The sequence below is a fragment of the Anneissia japonica genome, unplaced genomic scaffold, assembly GCF_011630105.1.
Source record: "Anneissia japonica isolate Jap-2015-1 unplaced genomic scaffold, ASM1163010v1 scaffold288189_len579620_cov203, whole genome shotgun sequence".
In the NCBI taxonomy this organism is placed as follows: Eukaryota; Metazoa; Echinodermata; class Crinoidea; order Comatulida; family Comatulidae; genus Anneissia; species Anneissia japonica.
Genome location: NW_022730403.1, coordinates 20,340 through 38,350, shown reverse-complemented (window position 1 = coordinate 38,350; position 18,011 = coordinate 20,340). Strand labels below are relative to the sequence as shown.

General features: G+C 36.4%; 2 protein-coding genes across 6 annotated transcripts; one reads left to right on the top strand and one right to left on the bottom strand.

Annotated features, from left to right (window-relative positions):
• Positions 1-2,196: 2,196 nt before the first annotated feature.
• On the bottom strand, positions 2,197-4,397 carry LOC117114943 (heat shock transcription factor-like). 2 transcript variants are annotated; one of them, XM_033258574.1, is made up of 3 exons: positions 3,745-4,397; positions 2,914-3,309; positions 2,197-2,800 (listed from the first exon to the last, which is right to left on the bottom strand). In XM_033258574.1, the coding sequence occupies exons 1-3, from the start codon at positions 4,304-4,306 to the stop codon at positions 2,586-2,588; spliced, it is 1,173 nt and encodes a 390-aa protein (XP_033114465.1). In that variant the 5' UTR covers positions 4,307-4,397; the 3' UTR covers positions 2,197-2,585. The 2 variants fall into 2 exon arrangements, with proteins under 2 accessions (XP_033114465.1, XP_033114466.1); XM_033258575.1 differs by having other exon boundaries at positions 3,754-4,397.
• A 1,383-nt stretch (positions 4,398-5,780) lies between these two features.
• Positions 5,781-17,524, top strand: LOC117114923 (mucin-12-like). Of its 4 annotated transcripts, none has more exons than XR_004446464.1 (5): positions 5,781-5,906; positions 9,296-9,362; positions 10,221-14,912; positions 16,692-16,821; positions 17,352-17,524. XR_004446464.1 is itself a non-coding variant. In XM_033258543.1 (5 exons), the coding sequence occupies exon 4, from the start codon at positions 10,245-10,247 to the stop codon at positions 14,898-14,900; it is 4,656 nt and encodes a 1,551-aa protein (XP_033114434.1). In that variant the 5' UTR covers positions 5,781-5,906; positions 9,296-9,362; positions 9,898-9,961; positions 10,221-10,244; the 3' UTR covers positions 14,901-14,912; positions 16,692-17,524. The 4 variants fall into 4 exon arrangements, 3 of the variants coding, with proteins under 3 accessions (XP_033114434.1, XP_033114433.1, XP_033114432.1); XM_033258543.1 differs by adding an exon at positions 9,898-9,961 and having other exon boundaries at positions 16,692-17,524; XM_033258542.1 differs by adding an exon at positions 9,874-9,961 and having other exon boundaries at positions 16,692-17,524.
• Positions 17,525-18,011: the final 487 nt, after the last annotated feature.

Sequence of the window (18,011 nt, the reverse complement as noted above, 5' to 3'; positions counted from 1 at the left end):
TTTACTTTTATTCTATAATTTATATGTGGTTGTGTATATGTGTATATAATCTCATTCGTAACTTATAGCATTCATTTTTAAAAGACGCCCCGTTTGCCCTACATGACATGTACAAATTTTGGAAGGAAGCTTATCTCGAAACCTCGGATAGAAGACACTTATCAAAGGGCTTCTTTTCGAGAATTTGCGTTATCAACTCTCCAACAACCTATATTGTACACAAGGGCGCAGATCTGTTTTGAAAGGTGTGGGAATGGTGGGGTGGGGGGTGCATTCAGTAGGACCAGACACACCAGCTCAACCATGGTTGGGGCTGCAGTGCAAAAAATTGAGGAAATAGTATTCTCTAGATGGAAATGGAAATGGAAATGACACTAGTATTCATCATCATCACATCACCCTTAAGCCTAGTCAAAATCAAGCGCCAGCAAATTTCTCATTTTTTATCAGCAATTTTCGGCAAACATATATTTAATAATATCTGTGATGTAGGCCCTACCATAGTAAATTAACTTTTAAAACATTTTCTTTGATGTATTTACTTTACCTACTTCAAACAGTGAGTCCAGATCAACCTCAACTCTATCATGGCTGGGGCTGTGGAGTGAAATTTGAGAAAATGGTACCTCTACATGGCCCGAAATGACACTCTTATAATTACAGTAAAATTCATCATCATCACATCACCAAAAGTCAAAAATGAAGTGCCAACAAATTTCTCATGATCTTTTATCAGCGATTTTCGGCAGTAAGAGATAATTCGCACCTCAGCTCCAACCATGTTGGGGCTAAGATGGGTATCGACCCACGGCTTAAATTAGGTAGTAAAGTACATACATTAGGCATAGAGACAATTTGTTTTTACGTTTCATTTTCAATGGACATCACACAGTTTTCAATAGTACATCACATACATTGTATAAACAATCTGTGTGATGTACCATTGAAAATGAAAACACATTGTCTCTGATGTAGCCTATGTACTTTACTACCTATAACTTTAAAGCCGTGGGTCAACACCCATCTTTTAGCCCCAACATGGTTGGGGCTGAAATGCGAAAATTCGGGTAAAAATAATACCTCTGGCCGGAAAAACACTTTTAATTTTAATAAAATTCATCATCATCCTAAATTTGAACCCAGATCCGCACCTGTACTTTATACGGTGTTAAAAATAATAAATAACACAATGAAGACACAAGTACCGTTTTTCTTCATTTCTTTAACGTGTATTTACGATGACGTTGGACCAATGTTAGCCTACCGTACTACGGGAATACGTGAGATAGGTAACATGGGAACGGGCATGAATAGCGCCACGCCAATATTGTTTTATATGCGCCGCTCTCTCGAATAAGCGCAGCACGGAAGCCTCCAAAAATTTGATAAGCGCCGCGGCGCTTATTCGAGCATTTACGGTAATTTTCTTTGATGTATTTTACTTTACTTTACCAACTTTATGTGCCGAAAACCAATCTTATCTTTACACGCTTTTTTCCTCATACTCTCACATTATAGTAAATGCACGCGCACTCAAGATGTATCTGGCTGCAGGCTCTTTCATAACCTGGGTCATTTATGCAGTTCATTTAAAGAATTTTCAGGCATCTTTCTGAAATCACATTGCCGCCGAAAAGTGGGGGTACCAACTCCCCCTTAAGGATGTGTGGGTACATGTCTCCCCGTCCCCATGGTCTGCGCCCATGACTGTACATGAAGGAGTAACGCATAGTGCAGACATTTAATATTACAGAATAACTGATAAGAAAACGAACAATGACATTTTTTTCTTTATTTAGTAACACATCATCAACAATAATGCTGGAATAAGATCAATATTTATTTGCCCAAATTCATGAATTAAGAAGAAATTAATAAAAAAATTTAAAACAGCAATTACTTATTCTTGGCCGATCAAGTTTTTAGGAAGTTACTATTATTAATATTATTACAATATTATTATTAATTGTTGTTTTTGTAGTTGTTGTTACTGTTATTTTATAGTCTTTGTTATGCGATTAGATGCGATTTAAAATATTCATTTTTATTAGTTTTAATCATTCAGAAATATTTGGTTTAACAATCTTTTTTAATCAAAATAGTACAATTGGATTGTATATAATTTCAAAAATTAGCATACATTCTGATTATAATAGACATAACATAAAGATACTGTGTAAAATAAATGTATGGAAATCAACAGGGAATCTCGCATGCCCATCCCAATAATACGATTACCCTTACCCTTACATGGAAGGACAAAGTGACCCTTTCCCGAGTCTCAATCTAACCAATCAGAACATGCCCCACAAACGTTACGTAACCGTGCCTTCACGCTGTCGTATAGCAACAACATTCAAGGGTCGGAGCTTAGCGTAACCGTCCATTGCGCGAGCGTGTTGCACGTGTCTTTCGTACAACAACGACGTTTGTATACGACATGTAAAGCCTAAACCCTTCTATAAAGTTTTGATATTTAAAGTTGATTTTTGTTGGCCGACATTAAATAACAGCAATCTGAATGAATTTATTTTCTTCTATAAAGTTTCATCTGATCGACGTCACATAGTTCAGGAATGGATTCTTTATTTTGTTACCCCAACGGATTGAGACGGCTCAGAAATGGTACTTTGACTGTTGTCATTACTTTGTGATGCACAGTTGGTTGAATGTTCCAGTTTGTAACGTTGGTGTATAAAAGGAGCTGCCGGAAGAGTGTAATTATTGTTAACAGAAGGTCGCAGAGATGGCGTTTCAGATGTCCTCATGATTCCACTAAATGGCGGCAACTTATTAGTATCTGGGTAAAAAGGATGGTATCAGTGAATAAAAGAAATTGAAAAATAAAAGACTGCCAAATCAAACGCTACTAGACTACAAAATCGTTATTAGGACTGGCCTATACTACTGTACCTTGTATAGCAGGGCTACACAGCGTCTGTATGTCTTCTTGAACGACAAACCGTCTCTGGATTCTTTCACGACGTTCAGTCGGCGGTCCAGTATAATTTGTAGTTGTAGGCCTATTGGTCAGGGCAGGAGAAAAGATCGAAGTGGCAGCAACATTACTTTTACCTTGAAATCCAGGTAGACCAATGCCATTGGACGACAGAAAAGCCGTTAGCTCCAATGTGTCTTCCAAAGATGAAAACCCTACAGCAGTTCCATCTTGTCGATTGATGTCACAGCTAGCTGAAACCTGGTCTTTGTGCCTGTTTACAGAAATTAACTGGTGTGATGTGCTACTATTATGTACTGGATACGGACTGTATCGACTTGACCTGACCTGATGACTTACTTGGCAATGTGCTATTATTGAAAAAAAAAAAAAAAAAAATTGTTTTATATTTAAAAAAAAAAAAAAAAAAAAAAAAAAAACTCGTTAAAATTATTTAGATTGTCCTCATGCACTCTCACAAACTTCACTCACTTCTTCACACAACCTTAGGAGTTATAAGTAAATTAATTAGTAGGATAATAATTATATTAATAATCATGATTATGATAAACGATGAATATATTTATTTATCATTGAAAAATCCTAAAATTAATAATAATATTAAAATAACAACATAAAATGATAAATTATTATTATTTATTGAAAATAGGCCTATTATTATTCATAATACTAATAGAGATATGCCTATAATCGGCCTAACATAACAAATAATAATAATAATAATAATAATAATAATAATAATAAAGAGTATAGGCCTATAAAAGGCTTTCAGATAGCCTACTTACTGTACTTACTTTGCAAATGTTGGTTCAATGGGGTTCTGTTTGAATTATTATTATTCAGATAATACGGATAAGGAGGATAACAAGTACTGTCATTGTCATCAGTCATCAGTAGCGAATAGATCGCCCCGTGTCGTGCGTGTTGGTTGATACCAATTAATGGTTGGTGGTATGCTTCGTACTCATCATAACTTCGTCGCTTTGTTGTGCTTGATCTGCGCACGTTACAGAGAAGATCTGATCTATTTCTGATAAAGAACGTGTGCTGAAAATAATGGATTTCTGCAGCTTCTCCTCCTGCGGACTTGGAGCATATGTTAGTTTTCCGAAATCCGTACAGGTTCAATTGACGGACGAAGCTAGTGAAATTCGTTGTCTTGAACACGCCATATTCGCCACCACTCAGCACCTCACTCTTGAATAAACCACTGTTGATGACGATACTGGTTCCTTCCGGGGACCATTGAATCGAGCGAAATAGATTGTTATTTACTAATCGCCAAAGTTTACCTGGAAATGTTGTCGAACTGACCGGGAAATCTGGAAGTTGATTTGGTACACGCATTGCTCCAATTCGAAGTCCGGCTTATTCGATTTTTCAACACTTAATTTCGCTTCCTGGGAAATCTGGTGTGTCCACTGGCTAAAATTCTGAGAGGAAGTGTGTCGAACAAAAAAATTCGTTTTAAAGAATACTTGTGTGCGCGTGCTTCTATTTCGATTGGTCAAGATGGTTTAGCGTGTTCACACGCGTGTAGTGCGCTTTTTTGTAAGCATCTTATCACGCGGACTGGCGTGAAAGCAAAGAAAGCTTACTACTTTCTTTTTGCTTTTTTATTGGCTGAAGACAGTAGAATAGGCCTACAATGTATAATATATAGTATTCTTACTATATTAAACTTTACTATTTTTACTATCTAGGCTGTACTATCTTCTATCACTATATATATTTTATTGAACTATTAAAAAAAATCCTTGTCATAAATGTTAAAGTTTTTTTTATGGTTTACTCTCGAACATTCAAGTTAACTCATCACTTCTGTATCAAGTATCAAGTATCATGTTAAAAGAAATTTTCTTTTAACATGATACTTGAGTCCATTTTTGTTTGTGCTCGGAAAATCCGAGAAAGTGCTAAGGTAGGAGAACCTATGTGAGTGGGGTCATTTAATAAAATGTGGAAGTAGGTCTACACAATTAATCGCCCCCACCCCCACTGCTTTCAACAGATTGACACTGGCCACCAGTTTAATAAGCATGAATACCCGGCCCCTAAACTACAGAATGCTCTACCGATTGAAATCAGAAAGCAGCGTTGATGTTTTTGAAAATCTTTTAAAAACTCATCTTTATATTATTGATTTTAATTGATACCTTTACTGACTTTGATTGCTGGCGATCGATTTTAAATTGCGTGTGTGAGGTTTTTTATTATTATTATTTTGCTTTTAAATGTTTTGTTTGTTTTTTAAATCTAGTATTTTATTTTATATATTTGGTAACTGTCATATCAAAAAGAAATTTCATCGATCTGTTTAAACGGATAAAATTTGATCGCGGCAAAATACATTAATAGTTGTGGATGTGGTTGATAAATTAATATTTTCGTAGAAAAAATAATTTAGGCCACCTCACTAAATGACTATTCAAAGTGATAAAAAGAAACTATTTCTGTGCCATGACATGATGAGCTTTTGAATTTGTATGCTCTTTTTTGTTATCTAATTTACATATGGGTACTGAGTGAACATCTGGACCTGGGAGTTTCAGGGGGTAGAACAATTTAATTAGCTGCTAGAGTTCCTATGTTAAAGTCAGACTCCGGAGGAAAAAACATTTTTGATATGTTGTAGAACTGATTTTTCTAAGACAGAAAAAAGTTGTTTGACGAAAAACTGGGGAACGGTGAACGAGATACAGATTTTTTAATATTTAAAAACTGGGGGGAAAAGGGGCGTAACCGCCCACTTTTACACCTTTATCTCAATAATACCTCCATGCTTTCACTAACAGTACTACTTATATAGGGCGCCATCTATGTTTCAACACGATTAATCACTATCTAAACAAGTATGGCTGCTGCTTGAGAAGAGTCAAGATTATTATTTATATTATGGTTGAATTAGGAATGGTTTGTTCTACTGATGTCAATATTAAATATGACAGTAAGAGAAATCAATTACTAATATGCGTAGTGTAGATTTCGTCGTGTTTATTCAAGTAGACAGAGAGCTACGGTCCGTAGGACAAAACCCAACAGCTTGGCCTAGCGTCTACTCTACTACTACTACTAGGCCTACTACTACTGAGAGGTTAGGCTCCACTAACTAAGGAGGTTAGGCTCCACTAAGGAGACTGGCCGCTCTGAGGCATTGACAGTGGGTAGGCATTTGCTTAGCTTAAACTTAAAAGGCTAGGCTTGCCGGCGCTAATAATAGTAATACGGTTTCGCATCCAGTCCTAAAATCATTTACTAGATTTTTTAACACTTACAATTATTCAATACTAGGGCCTAGGCCTAATAATAATACATTCCTTGATGATTTTACTTTCCTATAATCCACTTATTATTATCCAACGATTATAGTTTCTAATTAAGTTAATTTACCATTAGGACGGTTAACTTCTTCGCGGTGCACCACCTGACACTCCCGGCTTGTAGTACATGTCAACAATCCAGAATCAGGGAAAAATTATACCAGGGTAGCCATTAGATGTGCGCTGAGTTTAAGCGCGCCTAGGCCTAAGTGGAAATAGTATGAATGTCACTTAAAATGTTATTCTACTTTTCACTTTTATTTTATCTTCATTCATCAAGAAAAATACATAATACAAAAAGACGAACTACAAAACAATACAGTTTCCAGATATCCTAATGCAGCGAAATAATTAGTCACAACAGTATCTTACTCCTCATCATCATGACAGAAATGAGAAAGATTCTATCCTTACAGTTAGGAAAACAACGTGTTGTATAAACAAAATGGTGACGTAATTTTCGTCACGAAAACCGATTTTCGGAAAATAAAAAATGCAGTTGCAATGCGAGCAGGCTGTCTAGTACTCATTAAAAAAGCGGTTTAAAAAAATTGATTATTTTGTGTTTTTCAGTAGAAACACACCCTTACACCCTGCGAAGGCCGAAGTAGAAAGAGAAAGGCCTGCATTACATTATCTGTAGGCCAAATCAAAACAGTCCCTCCCTTATCGATTAAAAAAAAGCAATGCTCTATTGTTCCGATTAAAAAAAAAAACACCTCGCCCTCATCAATTTAGAAAAAAAGAGTGATAAATCAATAATTTGATTTGTGCCCTAATAACTGTTTTATTTAAAATCAATTTTCCGTTGTTGATTCCTTATGTCCAGTCTCTAAAGGCTTATTTTTGTAGTAAAGTTTAATTACTGTACTGTACACATGCCTAGATTCTGCTACAGTAAGCTGCTTTAAAAATTTATTTATGCAAGTCTCTTAACTGACTTTACAATTCCAGTAAATTTCAAGTTTGAATATCAAGCACAGTTTTATAATAAATAGTAGTAATATTACTTAGCTCACTGTAGCTGCTATTCAAGAATTTTTATTTTTGGCACATCAATTAAAAGAGTAGGTGATTAGTATAACACCAAACTTAATTTTGTAATTAATTAATGCAATAGGTTTTTTTAATGGCTATGGATTCCGAGTTTGTGATAGATTTTAGTATTATTTTTTTTTTGTAATTAACAGTTATTGTTGATTTTTGATTGATATATACCATACATGATAGTCTGCTGGAGATGATAGTTAAACATGGTTCACCAGCTCAAAATTACACCCTTTGTCTGCTTAATGGATCTAGGGTGTTTGGTCATGGAAGCAGAGGCCTTTCTTCGTATTCATTCAATTAAAATCCTTGGGCTATACTTTAAGAATTTAAGCACTGAATACAAAAAAGAATAAGAAAATAATATAACATATGCAAGGATGTCTGAAACATCGTCAGATTCTAGCGAAAATAACAAGAGAAAAGTTGGAAGGACAAAAGATACAAATGTTAGAATCTGATTGGTTGTTCATAAGAACGAGGTCAGTTTGCTAAACATTAACGCCCACGATCCGTTAACAGATCCTGAGCGGCTTATCCTGATAGGCCTATTTCGATTGGGCGTTCTCACATGCAGTGCTAACAGTTAAGCTAACTGCTAGCTTCCTATCACTCTAAATGCTTTAGTTTGAACCAGGACTATATGAAATATAGGTTGTGACAGGTAGTTCAGATGGATAACCTAGTTATGTTAATACATGCTGAGTTACCTTTACTGATATTAGGCTTGTTTATCTCAGGCTATGTTCACACACATGGCGTAAGGCTGGCTTAAGCCTGGCGTAGCGTACGCCTTTGTGTGTGAACTAGGCAGTGGGCACTCACTATGCCACGTCCATGGTGTTATCAACGCTACCTGCAGACCCCAGATTAGCTAATGCCGTGGAGCTAACGCCAGTAATGCTTGCATGATTTTGACCTCAGGTCAAGAGATTGACCGATCATGATTAGTTTGCAATAAATAAACAAATCAGCTAGCCTAGCTCTGCTAAAACCGAAAGCACACAAACAGTTCACTGTGTTTTTCTTCGAGGGATTTTATTTTGAGAGTGTAGGCCTATTGTTTGGATAAGAAAATCATACAGGACGTTGGCTCCTGCTCGTTCCTCTTGGACTACATGCCAAAGAAGATCCATCCTCAGTTGCTGACGGCGAATTGACTTGATATTCTTGACCAAAATCAAGCAAACAAGCACGGTTTCCGTGTCTAGGCCTACAATATTTAACACTTTCTTCAACAAAAAGAAATAAAAATGGCAAAAGCGAAGATAGTAAAATGTTAGGCAACATAATCGATCGAAACAGCGTGTACAACAACCATGGAAGTATAAATAATAAGTCTTCCCATTACTAGTCTTCCCATCATCATGTACCGGAGAAAGCTGCTGACGCACATTCCTGTTTTAAACGCCAGGCGTTCATAGCGAACGCCGTTCGTATGAACAACTTGGAATTTTAATCCGTGGATTAGCTTACGCCTTGCATAAGCCACGCCAGCCTTACGCCGTGTCTGTGAACATAAGACACGGCGTAGTGATAGGACCACTGCAGCTTAAGGTTACGTTCACACTAGAGCCCTAGCATCCAGATTGGGAGCTAACAAGTTAGCACTAACCATTAGCACTAGTGTGACAATGCCCGATCAGTTAGCACTAATCGCGGGATCTGGATACACTAACGGTTAGCAAGCACTATCGGGTAGCAAGTTGAGCACGTTTCTATCAATAACCTATCACACGTACGCATTTCAAATTGGCCAGTGATCCCACTGTCATTATCTGGGTCTGGATTTTCTTTTATGAACGCAAGGGTGAGCATATACTGTATGTTATTTATCTGAACCCTGCTAACCTTTAGATTGTGTGTGTGAAGTAGTCTACCTCAACTCTTTAATTCAACAAACAATGTTATATGCATGGAGTATTATTTACTATCGAAGATAAGAGTAATTTTCTTTCTTTCTTTCCAGCTGGCAGATTAGAATGGCTGCCCTGTGGCTCCAATTTTGACAGCATTAATGTGTAGGTACTGTTCAGGTATGTCACATTGTTTTCAAAAAATGTTTTATTATTATTACAGTAGAACCTCGATTTTACGTACGGTATGGGACCGGAAGGAGGTAGGGGACTGGAGGGCGTACGTAAAACAGGGGATTCATAAAATTGAGGTTGGGTTAAATTTGCGGTGACCTTTGAGCTGTGCTGCTCTGAGCAAGCCGACCAATTAGCGTTCGTGTACGTGAAACAGCAACCATGTGCACTGCACTGGGCGAGCCAACCAATTAGTGTTCGTGTACGAAATTATGCCTACTCAGCTTCATTTAGAAAATTCGACCAGAGTTTTCCACACGAAGCTAAGGAGGAAAGCAATAATTTTGAGCACCATTTGTAGTTGTTCATCTCACTCAGTTCACGTGGTTATAGATTATAACAACCCGGTATTAGACTCAATCAACATTGCTGTTTAATGAAAATACGTTGCATATGGTTTGTTTATTGTTAAAGTTTATTGTTATATAATCTTTTTATTTATGGTTACTCTGAAAAGGGCTGTTTGTTTTGAATATTTTAGGGGTTTTTGATGAAGTCATCGTTGATATGAGGAGTACGTAAAACCGAGGGTTCGTATAACTGGGGTATGTAAAAACGAGGTTCTACTGTATTCACAATTTCTAAAGCTACTTTATGTAGGACATCATTTAAAACATACAATTATTTTTATTATTTAAGTGTGATATTGACAGCTGTTTAAATGTTATCTATTTTGTACATTTTTCTTGTTACTTTTACCATCAGTTTAATTTTATCAAGTGTCATAATTTACAGATAAGTTAAAATCAAGATTATGTGTAAAATGATTGTATAAAAAAAGTTAAGATATTAATTTTTTTTCAGGAATTTGAAGTCAAGATAACAAAAATGTCCTTTGAGAGCTGTTCTAAGAAGCGTTCATTAGAGGATGATATTGACCAAAAGTCAAAACCAGCCATTGATGATTTTTGCAGGAAAAAGTTCAAGCCAATTGCTCCAAAACCCACCCTGAAAAAAGACCAACACCAAGCGGTAGTTTTAACAACTCTTCCTGTTAAAAGTTCTTATCTTGAAGATAATGACAGCTGCAAGATGAAATGTATTGCAACATCTGAATCTGAAAAACAGATGGTTCTTATGTCACCACCACACATGCATGTAATGTCAAATCTTCCAGTCATGTTACATACTCCAACATTGGTTGCCATGAACAGTTGCAGTCCGATGCCTGTTCTTGCAAACTATTCATTTGTTATTCCTGTTGGATGTGGACATTGTAACTGCGGGAAGTCGACACCACAGCAAGTTACTGCGCAGGTTCTTTGCACAAGCTCACCTAAAAACTCTTGCTCACAATGTGTTGATGAGCATTGTTGTAATAAAAATTTAGAGAAAGACAGATGCAAATCATGTGACAGTAACTCTGGTGAAAGATTTATTTCTTCTTCCAGTAAGAAATCATCAGAAAATGCAGTAAACTGTTGCAGTAAGAAAGAAAAATCTGCTCAAGTACCTATTCTACCATTAAATGCAAGTCTTCCATCCAACTTAAATGAGATTTTAAAACTCAGACCAGAGAAATATAAATACAGTATGTTGCTGAATAATCCAGGAACATATAATCAATTTGCTGAAAAGACTTCGAGGCAAACTAACAACATTCAGTTGAACAGTCAGTTTCCACCTGCTACCACAAGTTGTGGATTTTCATTGACTACCCACCAGACACCATCCCCCATCAACGTCGTGTCATGTTCATTAACAGGACCTACTAAACATACACAGAAAAATTCACAGGAATCAAACAGTAGTACACATTCCAGGAGCTTAGTTCTTCCGACTACTACTCCGTCCTCCCAAAGAACATTGGTGCCCTCGCATATTTCTGTAGTTTCATCAGCCAATACTTGTCCTAATTCCACCAAAGAACTTATTCATCAATCTCACCAAAGGTTTATAAATTCTAGAGCAGTAGAACCAATCATCAATTCTAGAACTACAAATTTAGTATCCCCTATGTCAGTTGAAAAAGACAATCAAAGTGAAGGCAATAGAAGAATACTTAATCCATTGGATTCACACAATTCTCAAAGAATATCATACACTGATAATTCTAGATATATTTCTTTTGATAGAAACACAACAATGATACCTTCAAATAATAGTAGCTCAACAGAATCGTCATCAGCATCTGTCAGTCATTCTGGATTGTCTTCTGTTGTGGTAAACACAAGAAAAAATTGCAGTAAAACTAGAAAAAATATGAACTCTGAACAAAGACCATTATCCAAAGATGCTGCAACACGGGCTGAAAATAGGAAAAACACATCTCTATCAGTTGAATCTGTGTCTGTGTCATCGAGAACAACTTCACAAGCTCAAACTCTGCTTCTGAATGAAAATGCAAATGTACCAGTACTGCAACAGTCAAAAAAGTCCACTACTAGAACTATACAATCTTCAGTTATGGATAACTCAAATTCCAGGTTGACAGCAACATGTCAAAGATCAAAAGGTAGCCATGCTAATCTTCCACTTCAAACTCCTGAACGTTTGCACCATCAACTGCAGCATAACTCAAGAAAAGCCTGTGAAATTAGGCCTGTAGCTCATCAAATGTCTATGCTTCAAAAGAACAGTGTTGCACCTAAAACGTCTCAGTGCAGTAGGATGTGTAATGTTCCATCACAACCATCAATTAATTCTCTCAACCAACCATCTGTTGTACCACTGACTGAAAATGGAATAAGTAGAGGTCACATTCCATTCCATAACACTGCTGTCATCACATCTAATACTTTGTCAAATGTAACACATACAACCAATTTAGTTAGTGAACGACGTCATGTGGCAAGTACGGTGACAAGTTCAGCGATTGTTTCTCAAAGCAGACAGACTGAAAACACAGTCGGCAGAGAAGTTCCTAGTGCAAACTTTCAAGCAAGGTCTCATAATGTTAATACCTCATCTGAAAAAGAAAAGTCAGATTCTACTGTGCCAAGTAGACGTAGGTCAGAAGAAAGAAATGAGATAAGGACCAGTGGACCTGTCACTAAGCAGGCAATTAGTAATTTGCCAGAAAGATCAAGTCAAGCTGGAACAGCTCAGAGTTTACATAAGCAAAATCTATCTTGCCAGCATAGCAATATTGGGCCAACAGAAAGAGGAGCTAGGGCATTTTCAAATGAACCTCAAAGAGAGCAGAATGAAAGAGATTCATCTTCTATACGGTCAAGAAGAGAGTGGCATCAAATGATTCCACAAATACATGCCAGTGATGCACCAAGAGTTGCAACTAGCTGTCATAGGGATGCCTCAGCAAACATTCATCAGAATAGTGATTCGAGGACAGCATCATCATGGACACATTTTACTAGACATCAAAATCACATGAGCCGAGATCAACCTCCTAGTGAAGCCATACAGCAGACATCTAATCTTCCAAGCGAGATTGTGTCAAGGCAATCTGTTGTCGATTCTGATGCAGTACTTCCATCAACTGTACAGTCAGACTCAAGGGTAATACAGACAGTTCCTTTGATTAGCAATGTACCTGCACCATCAAGACATCCATCTAATAGTGCAATATCAAGAAAACAAAGACAGCGATGTTGTGTATCAAGGCAGGATTCAAATATATTGTCAAGTGAAACATTACTAACTTTTCAACATGGTCCAGTAGAACACAATCAATCACTAAGCACATCGTGCAGCTCATCAGGAGCACATAAAACACCTAACCGAGTTGCTGCTGTTAGGGAGCAAAACATGGTCACTCCTCTGGTAGATGAAAGACTTGCGCACAATATCTTGGAACACAGACATTCGCAGGGCTCAGAACACCGATTGAGTCAAGCTTCTGTTACAGACCACACCTTTCCACATCAATCTCATAACCCTGTTGCTCGACCTATGTTATACAATTTTCCACATATGCTCAACAGCCAAAGTGATGCTCAACATAGGTTATCAATTCCAGGAGGAATTGGTCGGCATTCTCTTACAAATCACCATATGAATCATCTACAGGAATGCAATTTGTCTACATCCCCACACAGCAATCAACATACACCTCTTCATCAATCAAGTTCTAGACATCTGTTGGTACCACCTCCTCCATTTGGTCCTATGCATCGTTCTATGTTCATGACTCCTAGCCCTCATCCACCTGATGTAAACTTGATGTCGCCTAGAAGTTTTTCAAGCACACACATGCATGATGACTTGCTGTACAGTCCTAATATTCCAAGACTTCCTTCAAATCCTGGTTATCCAGACCGACTTCACACATCTTATCCTGTACATTATCTTCCAGAAGATCGTATTGATTCTTGTTGCAGTGGAAGCCTCAGAACATCACATTCTCCAACCACAAACAATTTTTCATCACCTTGGATTTTATCATCTCCTTCAAGAACTCCAGCTCCATCTTTTCTTCCATCATTTCCAAGACACAATAGCTTAAATAGTCTTCCATCATCACAAGATCTCTATGGTTTTGGCAGCTCTGTTAATATGAGTAACCTTGCAACACAGCACCACATGCCTGGCTGCCTTTCAGAAATAAATGCCCAGCATCATGTTGAACCTCTACAGATACAGACAGATATCAATTCCCAAGCTGAAAGAGATGCCACTGGATCATCACAACTATCTCCAATTGTTACGCCACCACCAGCTTCGGAGACATTAAGCAGGAAACCACTTAGAAATAACTCATCTGAACCATCAATGAGTCTTCCTTTACGCAACTCAGCTTCTGAGTGTATTGCAAGTCATCCTGTGCAAAGGAACCTGATGGAAAATTCTGTAAATCAAATTCTTACCAGGAACTCGTTAGGTGAAAACCAGATTAGTCGACAGTCAAGACAATCAATAAGAAGCACCTCTTCAGAGACTCCTGGTCAGCAACCACCATCCAGGAGGACTTCATCGGAACAATGTATTTCCCAAACTCCAATTACAACTTCCACATCGAATACTCAAAGAAACACAACATTACACAATTCGTCATCATTGCTAACTGCTGCAACGTCGGGTAACAATAGTGGAAGGAGAACAACCACTGTACAAAACTCAGTTCAACAACAACCAAATGGTTCCCTGGCACAACAGCCGAATCAAACAACCTCAGTATCTGACACTGCCTCTCAGATCATGACACCATCACCATCCCCACAAAGGACGAACAATAAATATTTACCAATTGATGAAATTTGTAGCAACCCTTCAACCTCGCTGGCATCATTAGTGGCACCAAGTCCTACACAGAGCTTGTCAGATCAACCTGTCAAATTCAATGGTGTCACCCTTCAGTGTAGTCGGCAGATTCTCTGTGAGTCAGGAAGGACTGTATTATGTTGTTGGCATTGTGATTTCCACACAGCAGAACCCAAAAAGATGCATCGACATCAACGAAGGGAAGAAAAACAGATGCGGTGTCAGCTTTGTAGCTTCACAAGCAACTCAAGATGCAAAGTTGATCAACACTTCAAAGATAATCACTTGGACAAAGATGATCCTTTTACATCAGCAGTATCTTAACCATCACATCATGTAAGTCTTTCAAATTAGTTACTCTCTCTTCCATTAAATATAAAAAATATGTTGCTCATGTTAGCAGTGAGCTAAAGCCAGTCTGTGATTTCACTTTGAAAACACTTTGTAATTTTCCACCATTGAATAAGAAAAATGGTGGTTATTAGATATTTTTTGCAGATATTTGAGACAGTTAAATATTCCTAAAAATTGCATGCATTGTAAAATCCTAATTATACTTTTAATAAGGTCCAATACCAGGCCCGTAACCAGCTTTCATAATGAAGAGGATCTTTTTAAATCTGACTGGAACTTTTGGGGTCCACGTATTCTCTCGAAAAATGTTGAAAACCATGACCGCCACATTTAATTCAAAATGCTCTTCTGGTGTGTTTGAGCTGATTCAAAGGAATTACAATTTTCGTGAATTAAAACTGAATCGATTTCATATGAAATGTGCAAATATTGAAGAATCGGCAGTAGGATATACCATGTAATATTGTTAGTATATCAAATGTAGTAGTCTACAGATTTAATCATATCATATATATCATCATCATCTTCCTGTACTGTGCAGAAAGTCTTTGGAGTATAGTTGCACATAAAAACTACAGTGCATGTCATAGTTGCATAGTGCATGTCTATTAAACTAATTATGTTGGCTAATTATCATTTAGACCTAAGTATTGAAGGCAATTTAAGTACAATAATACTCTTAGTTTCAAATTTCGATGAGTATAACCAAATTATAAACCATTTATGCACAATAGCAACCTTTATTATTTATAAAACATGGTTATTAGCTGACACAACATATGAGAAAACCAAACCGATTATATACTGTTAAACCCCTATTAAGGGACACCCTCGGGACCCAAAAATGTGTCCACTTAATAGGTGAAATTGTCCCTTTAATTATCCCCTTAATAGGGGTTTTTGGCATGGTTTCGTACATTTTTTATTTCTTAACCATATTTATAGAGGGTGACCCTTCCAGCATCTCCTACAAGGTCAGCTGATACTTTATCTTTAAATAAAGTGGAGTGGAGTTGTTTTTGTCGTGAGAAAAAGTCCAGTCATGACAGGAATTGAACCCCGGACTTTGGGATCAGAGGAAAGCACCTTAACCACTGAGCTATTCAACTCCACTCCAATGATGATGACATAGATTCAATGATAACATAGATGTTTGAAAAAAAAAATGCATGCATTGATTCAGTGATGACGTACATAAATTCTTTGTAATTATAATTTAATTGGCCTAAAAATGAGTTACAGTTGATTTACTACTAATTTATAACAATAATTTGCAATGCAAAAACAACAATGTGAAATGTTATTAAAACAACAAAAGTTGTACATATTCCCGATATTTTTCCATGATTTGAGTGCATTAACTAAGTACAGTATTATTTTTTAAAATTGAGCTTTCTATTGGATGTACAAAATAGAATAGTGTAAATAGAGTAACAACTTAGAATCAGGATGCAGGCTGTACAGTATATATACACTAAACAAGAAATCCACGTTAATGGATAATGGTCAAAATTAAAAGATTGTATTTATACCACTCCCTATCGGATTAGTGATTATAGTATAGAAGTGCATAAATCACACTTATAAAGTTGTTTTGTGTTGGTCTAGTAGTAGAGCGGAACTCCCTATTCTGTGGGGAGGGGGATCGTCCAATCCCTCCGATACCCCCTGGTTACGGGCCTGAATACTACTGTACATGTTTGAATACCGTAATAGTAAGTAGCCAATATTGATTCTTCCTACAATTTTCTTCTTTTCCAGGATGTTTGTTTTATGGATATGAGTGAATCACAGAAAAATAATATCCCTATACACTGTTCAAGAAAGGGCTGAGCACACAAAGTACAACAGATTACAAAAACTATTTCTATGGTACTAAATTTGCAGATAGGTAATTAAATGTTTTTCATGAGATTTAGAATTTCATGGTTTACTAAAATAATGTTCTGTGTTCTTGTAATATCTATTTATTAGTGCATTAAAAAATATTGATATAAATACATTTTGAAGATGGGTGCACCTACTGTCAAAAAGTGTTTGTTTAGAATAAATTTAATGATTTAATGATTAATGGTGTTTTTTACTTCAACCAAAACACATTTGTTTGACATTTGAACAAACCATCAGAAAGATCAGTAGCCAATCCATGAATTTGAAATAGATTAAGTGTTTTCAGCCCCATCATGGTTGGGGCTTAAGTACAAATTTTGATGGGTATAGCACCTATAGATGGCTGGAAATGGCACGCTCCCGACTTTGAATGCAATTGTCTCTCTTTTCCCCATTTTTTTAAGGCAAGGGAAAGTTCCCCTACCCCCTTTCTTGAATTCGCTCCTGAGAATTGGGTAGAAGTTCAATAATTTGATCCATAATTGTTTCATGTATTATTGTATGAAATTGTGTTTTGTATATATTTTGTAGACTGACATACTGTCAAATGCCACCTATCAAGTTGAATGGTTTCGCTTTTCTTTCAACCAAGTTGATAGCCAATTTAAAAAAAAAACCTTTTTTTAGGATTTGAAGTGTTAATCTCCTGAAAATTGTAAGTTGATGATGATCTGGTTAAATAAATTTAGATATTTGATAACCTATGAAGATTTGTTTTAACTTTTACAGTGATATTAATGTTGTCGAATGGCTTAACAATTTTAAATCATTTTTATTCTTTTGTGCAATAATCAAAATCAAAAACTAATTATTTATCTAGTATAATTGGATTGCATGGTTAATAAAATAGTTGTTGAAAATTCAAAATGTAAATTATTGAATTTGAGAAGTTTATCAGTAGCATCAACATAATATATAAATGATTCCACTGCTTTTCTTGGTCTTTTGCTTTAGTTTTGTTATTTTTCATAAATTTTGAGTTAGTGTAAAGTTAAAATGATAAATTGGGATGACAAAGATTTTATTACAGTAAATACAAAAATAGGGTGGAAATGTACAGTACTGTACATACATCATATAGTGTTTAGGGAAATCGGTAGGTACTTTTATTTTTCTATACTAAATGATAATTTGAATCTGTCATTCACTCCAAATTTCTTAATGTGACTTGTCACACGATCATAACACTGT